The sequence below is a fragment of the Monodon monoceros genome, unplaced genomic scaffold, assembly GCF_005190385.1.
Source record: "Monodon monoceros isolate NGI ecotype Baffin Bay Population unplaced genomic scaffold, NGI_Narwhal_1 Super_Scaffold_18, whole genome shotgun sequence".
Lineage (NCBI taxonomy): Eukaryota > Metazoa > Chordata > Mammalia > Artiodactyla > Monodontidae > Monodon > Monodon monoceros.
The window spans coordinates 68,679,162-68,692,893 of NW_021703774.1; the positions used below are offsets into that span (position 1 = coordinate 68,679,162).

Consider the following 13,732-nt stretch of genomic DNA (forward strand, 5'->3'; position numbering starts at 1 on the left):
GGTTCCTCTTAACATGGGATTACTCCCTGCTTCCTTTGGATTGCCACTCAAAGTCAAGAGCAAGCCTATGTCCAAAAAAGATATTCATACATACCGCCCAAAGTTCCCTCCCCCACCCAATAAAAGCCCTACAGACGGGGTATATTCAGCTTGCTTACGCCAGAGTCACGCATTTAACTTATCAATTTGTAAGCTAATTGGCTCAGCCTATCCAGTGTTCCTCAGCCCAACAAGAGTTGCTATTATTCATAAGAATCTCTGGGATTCTGCTTTCCATGTGCTACAGGTCCAGCTTGGCCTAACTGCAGGGCTGAGGGAGGTGTCAGTCTGAAAAAGGAGAATGGAATAAGGTCATTGTGTCACCGTCCTGGAGTACCCATGTACTTCAGCTCTCTCAGCCAAGAAATGCCCAGAATGAGTAAAATAAGACTTCTGAGTCAAGCAGGCCAGGCAGAACTGTTCATCCAGAAAATGGGCTCTTCTCCCTGCTGTCTGTGTTCACAGATTTGGGTCATTTCAGCCTGGTAGACCCCAGAGGCTCAGGTTCATAAAAAGCAGACTGAGGTGGCAGGTGGAGCACATCCTCAGGCTACCTTCAAAGTGTCTGACTTCTCAGATACATCTGGGATCATGGCTACATCCCTGTGCAGTGCTGGGTCCATACTCTGCCTTAACAGCTCAGAGTTTCTCTATGCACTCATCTCTTCCTACCATCTGGAAGACTGCTTTTTACTCCTGGGGTGTTAGCCAGTGTCCTCTCATCTCTTCAGTTGCCAGTCCACGTCCTCCAGGAAGCCATTCTGATAACAGAGAACAACTGGCTTCATTCAGTCTCAGCAAGTCAGTATCTTCCATGATTCCTCCTCCATCACCCACTACAAATATGGACACAATATCACTCTCACTAGTTATCTTTCTTTCACATGACTTTGTCCTTCTAACACCTCCCAGCCATGGAAGTGACACCTTAACAGAGTCAGGGGAAGGAGCAACTTCAGCATCATATACCTAAATCATGAGACAGCAACCTTATAAAGGCAGAACTGTTTTTGTTTTTTTGGCTGTGTTGGGTCTTCGTTGCTGCATGCCGGCTTTCTCTAGTTGCCACAAACAGGGGCTACTCTTCGTTGTGGTGCACAGGTTTCTCACTGTGGTGACTTTTCTTGTTGCGGAGCACGGGCTCTAGGCACGCGGGCCTCAGTAGTTGTGGCTCGCAGGCCCTAGAGTGCAGGCTCAGTAGTTGTGGTGCACGGGCTTAGCTGCTCCGCGGCATGTGGGATCTTCCGGGACCAGGGATGGAACCCGTGTCCCCTGCACTGGCAGGCAGATTCTTAACCACTACACCGCCCCCAGGGAAGTCTCAAGGCAGAACTGCTTTTGCTCTTCCTGAAGCATATAATCAACATGAGGTCAGAGAGTGTATAAATCACCGAGTGTGGAACTGAACAGGAAGAAACTTCTGGGAGCCAGAATAAAGGCACGGGGACAAGGGGAAACAGGAAACAGCAGCAAGATCATCTCCCAACACTGTCTGGTTAAGGACTTCTGGTCTTGATGACAGAGCAGCAGCCAAATGCAGCAGGTAAGAGCTTGGACTCTACAGTCAGACTGCCTCAGTCTGAACCCCAGCTCTGTCCCCACTAGTGTCTGACCTTGGGCAAGTTCCTTAAGCTCTCGTTTTCCTTGTATGTAACACAGGGATGATAATAACGCTATGACTTAGGCACTATTAGGAGGATTAAATCAGTTAAACACTGGTACAGCACTTAGTGCCTGGTAAGTGCTATTTAAGTGTTTCTTTTCCAGGTTAAAAATGAGACAGGGAGAAGATGGATAATTTTAAAGTTCATATGTTCCATAACAACATTTTGACCAATCCATTTATTCTACCGTTCCTAAATAATCCTTTTACCTGAAACGTAATGAATCAAATTGAGTTCCAATTCATCTCCCTACCACGCCTGTCCTCTAGGAGAGACGCCAGTGCGCTGAAGCCAGGGAACAGCGAGGAGAGGGTAGAGAAGCACGAAGTCTGATGTTATCAGGAAAACAAAACTACACCCAAACAGGCAGTCGTCCAATATTTGCATTTGCTCTACGCCTGACCTGGAAATTTCCCATCCTTCAGGAAGCAATATGGGAAGAGAAGAAATGGCTTCTATTACATCACAAAGCTTACCTGAAGGACAGTTTTCTTCTTTGTGGGTTCATCTTCCTCGGAATCTGACTAAGAGAAAAAGAAATGGAATAAGGCCTCACTGTTTAAGGACAGTGGAGAAGCACCCACATTAAATGAAGCACAAATAAAGGACTGGACAACAGGGGCCATCATCCTGTCCGAGCCCCTCCTCTGTATGAGAGATGCACCCCCCCCAGAGCCAGCCAAAAAGCAGAGCTTCCTTCCTGCTCTCAAACGGCTTCAGAGAACAAGGTATGCGTTGACCACCCCTGGTCACTCATTCCCATACCTCCAGACCTGTTGCACAGCCTTCTTAGCATCCATTTCTAGTCCTTTAAATTAAGACTACTTCCTCCCATTCAGTCTTTGGTGGAAAGAAAAAGCTACACCCACTCTTCTTCCTATAAATCTGTCCACTAGAAGATGAATGGGATTTGGCCCACAATCTCACCCAATCTCAGTTTCACTTCTAAAACCACTTATATAGACTACATAACCACAGGGCTGGGGAACTCCGGTGGGATTAAGTGGTATGTTAACTACTCTTCTATGAGGTATTAAAGGTCAAAGCCACTGGAGAAATCCATTCCCTCTCGAAGTATGATCTGTTGTCTGCCAGACAGAGTTGTTTGTGTCCAGGAAGAAGGCGAGCAAATGATGACTGTGAGAACTTGGAGCAAAAAGGGAGCTCATCTGTGTTACTCCTCTGACTCATCAGGATTGTTTCTAATACAAGCTCTCACACTAAAAATGTCTAAACTTTTAGCTCAATACCAGTTCCTCAGCATCTCCAACTATCAGAAAGATGCAAGGCATATGAAGAGCAAGCTTTCACATTTTATTTTAAAAAATTAATATCCAAACTGAGAACCTTAAAAGTTTTCCATTTGTTCTTAGCACCTTGGTTTGGGGCATCTGTAAACAAAGGTGATTAGGCAAGAATCTAAGATCCTATTCATCTCCAAGATTCTAAAGAACTCAAATCCTCTGCCTGTCTTTCTCAACTGACCCTCATATCTCACAAGTTCCTTTTGGGTTTTTTTTTGTTTTTTTCTATTTTATTTTTATTTATTTATTTTTTTGGCCACACCACATGGCATGCGGGATCTTAGTTTCCCCACCAGGGATCGAACCTACGCCCTCTGCAGTGCAAGCACAGAGTCTTAACCACTGGACCACCAGGGAAGTCCACAGGTTCCTTTTTGGATTTGTGTGCTACAAGGACTTTTTGATCATCATTACTCAGAACCTACTGTATGCAAGACACTGTGCCAGGCACCGTAGACAGAGCTTCCCAGCTGGTGTCCTATGGCTGGGTTATAGGTACTATGATGATACTGACCCACTCAGCCCACAGGGCATCAGGCAGGGCTTGGAGCAGGTAGAGTCCTGGCCCACTGGTTTCCAGAGGCACAGCCTGTACCACTTCCCCCACTGTGCTTCAAAGATTTTCTTGTGTGCCATGACATGAAAAAAGTCCCTGCCCTCAAGAAACTCACAGTCCAGTTAAAAAGAATGACAAGTACCCAAATAACTGTAATAAAGGCAGTAAAAAGATAAGGGCATCAAGTGTGGTTCCAACATCCCCTCAAAGAATTGGCTGATCCTCCAATTGTGCTTTCTTTCACGTAAGTCCCCCACCTTATTACTCCCTCTCCCCTACCTGAATCACTGACACCTCTCACTCTCCTGTCAGTCTGCTCTCTGTACTTCCCGACTCGAAACTCCTAAAGTCTTTCTGAAGAAGCTCACCTTGCTCTTTTTCACTCTGTGTCCCTAAGTTATTCATTTGTCTGGGGTGGCAGCATGCTAACAATGATTCATTTGTGCTTGCTGTGTAAATGTTACATTTTTCACGTGCATATTCTTCCCTTTACTCTGACAGCCAAGGCCCTATCTTACAGTTCGATATTACCTCACAGTAGTCAGTACACAATGACTTTAATTACTAACTGCTGCCAATTGTAGTATTAAAAAAACCTGTTAAGAGAAATCTGTCTTGGACTTCCCTGGTGGCACAATGGTTAAGAGTCTACCTGCCAATGCAAGGGACATGGGTTCGAGCCCTGGTCCGGGAAGATCCCACATGCCGCAGAGCAACTAAACCCGTGCACCACAACTACTGAGCCTGCGCTCTACAGCCCGCAAGCCACAACTACTGAGCCCGTGTGCCACAACTACTGAAGCTCACGCGTCTACAGACCGTGCTCCCCAACAAAGAGAAGCCACCGCAATGAGAAGCCCACGCACCGCAACGAAGAGTAGCTCCCGCTCGCCGCAACTAGAGAAAGCCCGTGTGCAGCAATGAAGACCCAACACAGCCAAAGACAAATAAACAAAACAGGGCTTCCCTGGTGGCGCAGTGGTTGGGAGTCCGCCTGCCGATGCAGGGGACAGGGGTTCGTGCCCCAGTCCGGGAAGATCCCACATGCCGCGGAGCGGCTGGGCCTGTGAGCCACGGCCGCTGAGCCTGCGCGTCCGGAGCCTGTGCTCCGCAGCAGGAGAGGCCACAACAGTGAGAGGCCCGCGTACCACACAGAAAAAAATAAATAAATAAAATAATAATAATAAACAAAATAAATAAATATATATTTTAAAAAAGAGAAATCTGTCTTAGTGCTTAAATATGGGGGTAAGAGAAAGGGCAGTAAAGGGCAGGACAGTCATTTGCTGAGTAGCTACTATGTGTCAGGCAATTTATTCACAAGTTTTTATTCAATCCTGAATAAAATTTCAAGGTAGGCATTATTATCTCAACTTTACAGGTAAGGAAAATAAGGCTCAGAGAGGTTAAATAATTGCTAGTACACGGCAGAACTGGGACCTGAATCAGTTTAGGCTCCCATGCTTTTGCAGCAACACCTGTCATGTTTTTGCAGCTGAGCTGTGCGTGTCCAGACCTGAGATCCACACTGATCAGATCCCACATGATACAACCAAGAGTACAAGGCACAACATCAGAAATACAGGTTTGAATCTCAGCTTTGCCACTCATTGGCTGGGAGGATCCCCAAAGAGCCATTTAACCCCCCAAGCCTCAGTTAGCAATAATACTTATCCATGTCACAACATTGTTCTAAAGACTGCATGAGCTACTATCCATGAAAATGTATATAAACTAAAATTCTTAACAGAGTTCAAGGATTACTATTCTCTCTGGTCTGCCAAGATGTCAAACACAACCGAAGAATAAGCCTTAAGCCCCAAACACTCAAGCATTTCTGACCTTTTCTCTGTTCCAAACTCCCACTGCCTCAGGGGCTACTGACCATTTCCCTTGTCTTCTGACTGTGAAGACTTTTCTCCTTTCCAGCAGACCACACAGAGCCACCTCACTATGGGGTATACAAGGTTTTCATTAAGTCCCCAGGCACGTTTAAACTTTAACATCTAAGGCAATACGTCCAATGGAAACAATCTGAAAATAAAATTTTATCAAGTTTAAGATGATTACGTTTATAAAATTGTACAAGCATATTTTTATTTTTCAGATCCTGTGACAAACAGAAAGTGGCTACTTTGAAAGTGTAGGCAAACTGTCCCACGGCTAATAGAATTGAAGGCCAGATCAGCTGTGCGAAGAAAATTCAATTTTTCCTTAAATGTCAGATTGTTTCCATTACACTGTCAACCTAAGTTTTTTTTTTTTCCAACCTAAGTTTAAAAGCGCGTGTGCGTACACACGCACACACACACGCACACACGCACACACACACACAAACTGTACAAAGACTTTAGGAACACCTTATTAATTCTGGATTTAGAGAACTGCTATGGCTACTCACAACCATCCTTCTTTGAACGTTTTGTACTAACCTAATGAACTCCATTATAAATCATCTCAAGATGGGCACAAAATATGACAGACTCCCTAAAACAGAACACTAAGACCCTCAAAAACATGTGCTGAGCCCCTAAACACTTCTTAAGTCATGACTATTCATCTTTGAGCGAGGGGTAAAAATAAATCTTTACCTCTTAAAGCTGGCAAACAGGACTCCGAGACATTCAGTAATCTACCCAGGGCCACAGAGGAAGTCCAGGGCCATTGGGAGGGTGAGGAAATAGAATGAGAACCACCTCTTGCCCCCCGAACTAACTTTAGCCAACTAAAGAGGTTGGAAACACAGGACTCACTGGTTCACTATGAAAAGAGGTCTAGATGCCACTCAAAATACTTCTGGGCATGTGGGGGCCTGAATGAAAACTAACAGGAAGCGAAAGGAAAGCTCAGCAAGGAATTATCCAACTACCTCAAACAAAAAAATAAACTTCGGTTCAGAGTACCGAGAAGGAGGAGATAAATAAGCCAAAAGCTAAGAGATGTGCCACATATCCTCCAGTCACAGGGTAGGGGTTGGAGTCGGGGGGATACAGCCGTCTTGGAGCATTTAAAAGAAAAATTAATTCAGCTTCTATCAGGAACCAGCTAGAAGCAATGGGCTTAGCCTAAATACAGTATTTAACTAAGACACAAGAACTTCCTTGATGGTGAGAGGCACATGAGTATACTGGGTTTTTTCCCCCTTATCATGGTAAAACATATGTAACATAAAATTTATCATTTTAACCATTTGTAAATGTACAATTCAGTGGCAGTAAGTACATTCACAATATTGTATAACCATCACCACTATTTCCAGAACTTTTTCATCATCCCAAATAGAAACTCTGTACCTACTGAACAATAATTCCCTATTGCCCAGCCCCCAGTAACCTCTACTCTACTTTCTACCTCTGGACTTGCCTACTCTAGGTACCTCATATAAATGGAATCATACAATAGGTGTCCTTCTGTGTCTAGCTTATTTTACTTAGCATGATGTCTGCAAAGTCCATCCATGTTGTAGCATGTACCGGACTGCATTCCTTTTTAAGGCTGAATAATATTCCATTGCATGTATGTGCCACACTTTTGTTTATCCACTCATCTGTTGATAAGCTGGGCTGTTGCCGCCTCTTGGCTACTGGGAGTAGTGCTGCTGTGAACACTGGCGTACAAGTATCTGTGTGAGTCCGTTTTCAATTCTTTTCACCTAGGAGTGAAAATGCTGGATCACATGGTAATTCTAATAAACTTTTTGAGGACCTGCCAAACTGTTTTCCACAGGAGTATATTAAATGGAGGCTGTGGAGTCAATTCCTAGAGAATGCTAAAGACCAGCAAATGGTGATCTGAGTGGGTCTGTTTCATTAGACCCAGAAAGAAGGGTGATGCTAGAGATACGGGAGCACCCAGGGCTGGAAGAAGTACGCTGGGCCAGAACAGGCATTCCCGGGTTTTAGAGACACAAACCGGTTGTGTCTCTTAAGAAGAAAGTATTCTATTTCTTCTTGGCCTCATTAGAGCCTGAGCCTCAATGGCCACCACTGTCCTCTCTGTTCCAGCTGCCAAGAGTGACAAGACACACACACCCAGAGACTGCTGAGCAAGAACGGAAACAGACATTTTCCATTAAGCCAGGCCCAGTGGGATCTGCTAATCTATCAGAGCCTCATTCCCCGTGGCAGCCTCCCTCTTATCTTTCCAGGCTCTGGCTCTGACAGACTCCCTCTCCAAAAAAGCAATCACTAGTTGCCAGGGCCAGGAGCCAAGAAGAAAATCAGGGCCCAAGCACAGACTCTCCTACCCCCAGGCTCCAAACTCTAACCACTTCTACACTCCTCTCTGCTATTATCCCAATTAGCTAGATTCATCAACTTCTTTACCCTTTGGTCTCAAATATGTTCTTACATCTGCCCTTCAGTTAGGACATCATTTTCTCTCCCACTTTTGCACTGCTCATCGTATCACTTTCATAGTTCTGGTTGCTCAAGGTTCTTCTATCTTTTTGGTAGGCACTATGATAGAAAGGAACAGAACACACCCTGGGTACAAATACGACTTCTGCTACTCCCAAACTGTGTGATTTTAGCTCTGCTCTCTAAATTCCTATCTCCTCACCTGTAAACTAGGGGTAACACTTAGCTTACAGAGTCGCTGAAGTGCCCAGCACCGTGTCGGACACTATGCAAGTGCCCCACAGGTGTTAGGGCGCTCCTCCTTCCCTTTCTATCTAGGGCTAAATCTTAGCTAAATCCACCGCAGTCAACTCTTATATTACTTGGTTAACAGAAATGAGCAATATTAGTGAACTTGCAATCTCAGAGCTTCAAATCTTCCACTACCTGGGTAAACAATCTTAAAGGACGGGTAATACTAATCCAGATAACCCTAAAATTTCTATTTGTGTTGTAATGCACATTATATGACAGAACACTCTTACAGCAAACTTATTCTTCTAATTTTGTTTTTTTGGTATCCTAATTTTAGAAGTCTGCATCCCCTAAGCCCGCAAAATCAACAATAAACCACTGTTCAGAAAAAGAACAGTAAGAAGAGAAAAGGAAAGGATGGTTCTCCATTTTACGGGTCATTCCTAATTCCTCACAGAAGTCAACAGCTGACTGAATTTGATTTTGCAGCGCACCTGGAGAGAGAAATTTGGTACCACCCTGTCGCCTGACTGCAGCGGACTGATGAGCTCACCCAAACCAATCATATCCTCTCCCCTGGAAAACCAGAACTGGGACTGAGACTGTAGGTCAATCTGAGCCAATCACTAAAAGGAAGAAACTAAAAACCAAGGAGGTATGGGTGGCCATCTTTCACCTGCAACAAAAGTTAAGAAGTGGAAACTGGTCTGCAGACAAGGAAGAATGAATCAAATGTGCAGAGAAGCTGTGTGGGTCTCCGACAGATCTCCAATTCCTGATTCCAGGCCCTTTCCAAGGTACCTCAGTATACTTATGACGCATTTCCATTTAAGCCAGATAGGAGCAGTTTCTGATACTTGTAACCAATTAAATCTAATCCCCAATCTGCTCAGCCTCTGTATTCCCTAAATAAATGGCACCACTACCCTCCCAGCTGCCTGAGCCAAAAGGCAAGGGATCAGCCGTGAATCCTCTCCTTCACCCATGACACCCAATCAATTCCCTAGTCTTAAAACGTCTACCTCAGAAAAAGACCTGGAGCCTCCAGCTCTCTCCAGCCCCTGCTACTCCCTTATCCAGGCCGCCATCATCTTTCACTCTCTGCCAGTCTTGCTCCCTCCAGATCTTTCAGCACCCTGCGATCAGAGAATTCCTGCTCAGACTTCAAGGGCTCTTCACTACCCTAGAATCATGTACAAAGGCCTTGGCATGGTTTCCAAGGCCCATTATCATCTAGCCTCAGCCTCTTTCTCTCTAGCTTCATCTCTCATCACTGCCCCGCCCACCCACGCGCTCCAGCCATGGTGCCTTACAAAAGGTTCCCCCAAAGCATTTTCATTCTCTCACCTCTGGGCTTTTGTACATTCTGTTCCCCTGCCGGATGTTCTCCTCTCCATCGCCCCTTTCTCTGGCTACCTTCTGCTCATCTGTCTTATCTCTGAAGTTTAGACATCGACTCCTCCTGGAAGCCTCCCCAACCTGTGAACTGGATTAGTGCCCCAGAGGAGTGCTCCCATGGCACCAGCTCTATCATGGTTCTTCTCTGACTTGACCTAAAATCTGTTTCCTTGCCTGTCTCCCCCACATTGACCATAAACTCCTTTTGTGACAGGATCTATCATGTTCACTACTGTACTCCTAGCTCCTGGCACAGAGAAGCAGCTCAATACTGAACGAACAAATGAATGAAAATTCAGAGGAATTATTTCTACTTCAGCACCAAACCCTAAAGGGAAATTATTTAAGGAAACCTAATTCATTCACTCAAATGTTTACTGAGAGCCCAATAAGCACAAGACACAGAGCTTGGAACCACAGGGCCTTAGAACCACAACTATTTCAAAAGCGAAAGTCACCCTCACCTAATCATCTTGGAACTCTCTTAGGCTACACTTCCCAGGAACTATATGTTCAGAAAACAAAAATACTAACTTGAACAAAACAAAAATGGGAAACGGAACCAGCTAAGGGCTAGGACTTGGCTTTATTTTAATTATCCACATCAGGATTCACCTCAGGAATTTAGTAAATTATACTCACAAAGGAGGGACAGTTAGAAGTCCTCAGAGTTTTCTGCCACGTCAGCCAGCCTAAATGGAAGATTCTACAGCCTCTACCAACGCAGAGCCTCTCACCGTTGTGGCCTCTCCGGTTGTGGAGCACAGGCTCCGGACGCGCAGGCTCAGCCGCCATGGCTCATGGGCCCAACCGCCCCGCGGCATGTGGGATCTTCCCGGACCGGGGCACGAACCTGTGTCCCCTGCATCAGCAGGTGGACTCTCAACCACTGCGCCACCAGGGAAGCCCCCAGCAACTTTTCTTAATGCTACCTTTGCAGACCTAAAAATGAGCCTTTCCACCGTCACTGTGGAGGGTGGAGGGAGGCAGGTTTAAAGTGCCATCTTCCACCAGATATAACAATTAGGCTGCGAGAAAAGTTGGTGGGAAAATTGTGAAAAGAAAACACCCCAAACAACAAACCTATTTTCCTCTGTCCTACTCAGGGACTTTCCTTTGTTCCAGGTTAAATCAAGACCAAACTAAGTTTCAGTGGAGCAATACAAGGCTTTCTGGGAACCTAAACTTAGAAATGACAAACTCAGGTGAGAAAGAAGGGGGAAACGATATGGAAAAAAGTTTGGAACAGGGCCTCCCTGGTGGCGCAGTGGTTGAGAGTCCACCTGCCGATGCAGGGGACACGGGTTCGTGCCCCAGTCCGGGAAGATCCCACATGCCGCGGAGCGGCTGGGCCCGTGAGCCATGGCCGCTGAGCCCGCGCGTCCGGAGCCGGTGCTCTGCAACGGGGGAGGCCACAACAGTGAGAGGCACGTGTACAGAAAAAAAAAAAAAAAAGTTTGTAACAAGGTAGTAAAGGAGATTCTGGAAACTCCTTCTATAAAGAATCCATATTCATTTGAGTTCATTCACTCAAAATATTTAGGTAGTACTCAGCTTGTGCCAGGCACTGTTTTAACCACCAGGGATATGGCAGCGAATAAAATAAACAGTAAGCCTACCTTCATGGAGTTTGTATACTAGCAAAAGGAGAAAGGCGAATACAGTACGCTAGACGGTGGTACAGTATTTTAGATGGCGGTGCTACAGAGAAAAATAAAAGAAGTGGGGTGGGGAGGAGCATGTGACAGGAAGTTGCAATTAAAATAGGTCGGCTAGGAAGTCCTCACCGAGAACGTGTCTTTTAAGCCAAGATTTGAAAGAGGTGAGAGAAAGAACATTAATACATGGGGGGGGGGCTGGTGGGGGAGGGGAGAAGAGAAATAGCCTCCAGGAAGAGTCAGAAGTCTGAAGAAAAGAAAGGGCAAGAATCAGCTTCTCTCAGAGGGTTACCAAAGGTGAGCCAGGGATTGACCCAATTAACCTTTTAGAAGAGAGAGAATGGAAAGAACTCCAAATAACTCTAAAGTATTACCTGCCCCTAGGCTGTCTCCTTTATCCCCCAAAGCGCTCACCCCAGAAAAGGCCTTCAATTTTTCTGATACAACATTCAGAAAACGACAAGAGCTTGGTTGCCTCTCTAGGACCCAAATGTCCTAATTCACCTAGGCTTGAGAAATACCTAAACCGTGAAACTGAGGCACAGGCCTGGAGTTCAGATAAACCCTTAATCTTCACTCTGCCCTTTGCCAGGTAAGATCATGCATACTGGACACCTGTTTCTCATCTGTAGAAATTAGAATGTAATCTCCCAGAGTTCTGTAACAATTGAAGGAAAAGGCCAGTGCCTGGTAAACGATCTGTACTAAACAAATACTCAATTTCTTCCCTAACTCCCCTCAAACACAGAAACCAGGATTCCTATCCTTTTCGTTCCGAAGCCTGATGCTTTTAAGTTCAGAGGCAAAGGAAAAGGTTAGTCCTGAATGTTCAGCAAGGGCTCAGGAATCCTGTCTCCTGTTACCTAAGGTGCCAGATTTTATGCTGTTCTCAGTATAAGAGAGAGAGAGGAAAAAAAAAAAAAAAAACAACCTGGGCTGCGGTGAAGATGCAACAAGGCGGAGTGGAACCAAGTGTCCCTAGGCCTGGGCCTGTCAGTGCCAGGTGATGGTATATGGCCCTTCTGCAGGCGAATCCAGCTTGAAGACACCCGCATGGACAAATACCCTAACTCCCCAAAGCCGACAAACTTCAGCTCAATTCATCGCACTGTACCAGGAATCCAGCGGTCCGGAATCAACGGATGCATTTACAAGAGAGAGCCTCGCAATCTCCACAAGTCCCTCCTACAGCTGAGCCCATGCCCAAACCCAATGGACAGTTTGGGGGTGCCCTCCTCAGATACTCACATCCCCCTTATGCAGCTCTGGCGCCGCAATCTTCACCGGCTCTGTCCTCTTCTTTGGCTTGGGAAGCCCCAGGGGGGGCCCGGCCCCGCCGATATGGGGGGGCAGACTGAGGCCAGGGCCTCTGGGCGAGGGCAGCCCCAATCCCAGCCCCTCCCCAATTCCCGCCGCTTCAGCCGGGCTCACGCCTGGAGGTGGGGGGAAGCCTCCCAGACCGAAGGGCAAGGAGGGAGGAGGCTGGAGCCGGGGGTCTCCGGTGGGTGTGGGCAGCAACAACGGCGGGGGAAAGGCTGGGGCCAGCATCTGGGGGGACGGAGGCAGCAAGGCCGGACCCTTGGGCGCGGGAAGAGAAGCGAACAAGCCCCCTAAAGTGGGCCCAGGTGTAGGGGCTGCCGTCTCCTCCTCCTCCTCCGCCTCCGGCTCAGCCTCATCCGGCTCACTCTCATCGCTGCTGGCGTAAGCAACCAGCGACATGGCGCCTCCCGCCTTTGGGGCGCCCTTGCCGGCAGACGAGGCCTACTTGACACCGGGGATGTCCGGAGGCCTAGTGGGCCCCGCTAGTTAGCGGGGCGGTGAACCAAAAAGCCCGCCTTCTCCGTACTCTAGTGGCAGCCCCGGTAGAGGCCCATGCCCACAGTTGATTTCCACCGAATAAGCCTTCCCTCTCCACTTAAGCTCCTAGTCCCGGGCAACTACACACAGCTAATGGCCGCCGAGTCACTCCACCTCCTCCTCGTCTCACCAATATACGAACTACAACTCCCAGAAAACACTTTGGCCACAGCACCATTCTCCGCCGCAGGGAGCTCAGCGCAAGGCACGGCGGGAGTTGGAGTCCGTGGAAGGATTAAGGGGTGCGGAGAAAGACAGGAGGTAAACCCGCCTCTGACACGAGGACTCCTGGGATGAGTAGTTTTTTTGGTCTCCTGACAATTCCTAGGTAACTACAAGCCCCATCGGTCACCGCGGTAGTCACGGAGATGGATAGGAGAGCATTTCGGTACTTGAAGTTCCCTAAAACAGCTGCCTGGGCGCTAAGATTTATGGGAGACGTAGTGCTCTTAGAAACTGCAAGTGAGGCTGGGAATGAGAGGGAGTCTGGGAAGGTGACGGATTGAGGGAAAATAGCTTAAAGGGAAACAGGTCTGTAAATGAACTGAGGAAGCTTCCGAAGCCACTGAAACCCCGAGTTGGAATAAAACACCCCAAGAAGAGCCAGGGCCCGAGACACCTGTACGGAATTGGGCTGCGAGCCAGAAAGAAGCAAGACTTCAGG

General features: G+C 46.9%; 1 protein-coding gene across 1 annotated transcript in view; it reads right to left on the bottom strand.

Moving 5' to 3' along the window:
• The window catches only part of PRCC (proline rich mitotic checkpoint control factor), a 23,499-nt gene extending 10,288 nt beyond the window's left edge, over positions 1–13,211 (bottom strand). The window contains exons 1-2 of the mRNA XM_029227594.1: positions 12,460–13,211; positions 2,180–2,227 (exon numbers count right to left, since the gene is read on the bottom strand). Coding sequence (XP_029083427.1) covers positions 2,180–2,227; positions 12,460–12,930 — 519 coding nt within the window. The 5' untranslated portion in view covers positions 12,931–13,211. The remainder of the gene's footprint in view (positions 1–2,179; positions 2,228–12,459) is intronic.
• Between the last annotated feature and the right edge of the window lie 521 nt (positions 13,212–13,732).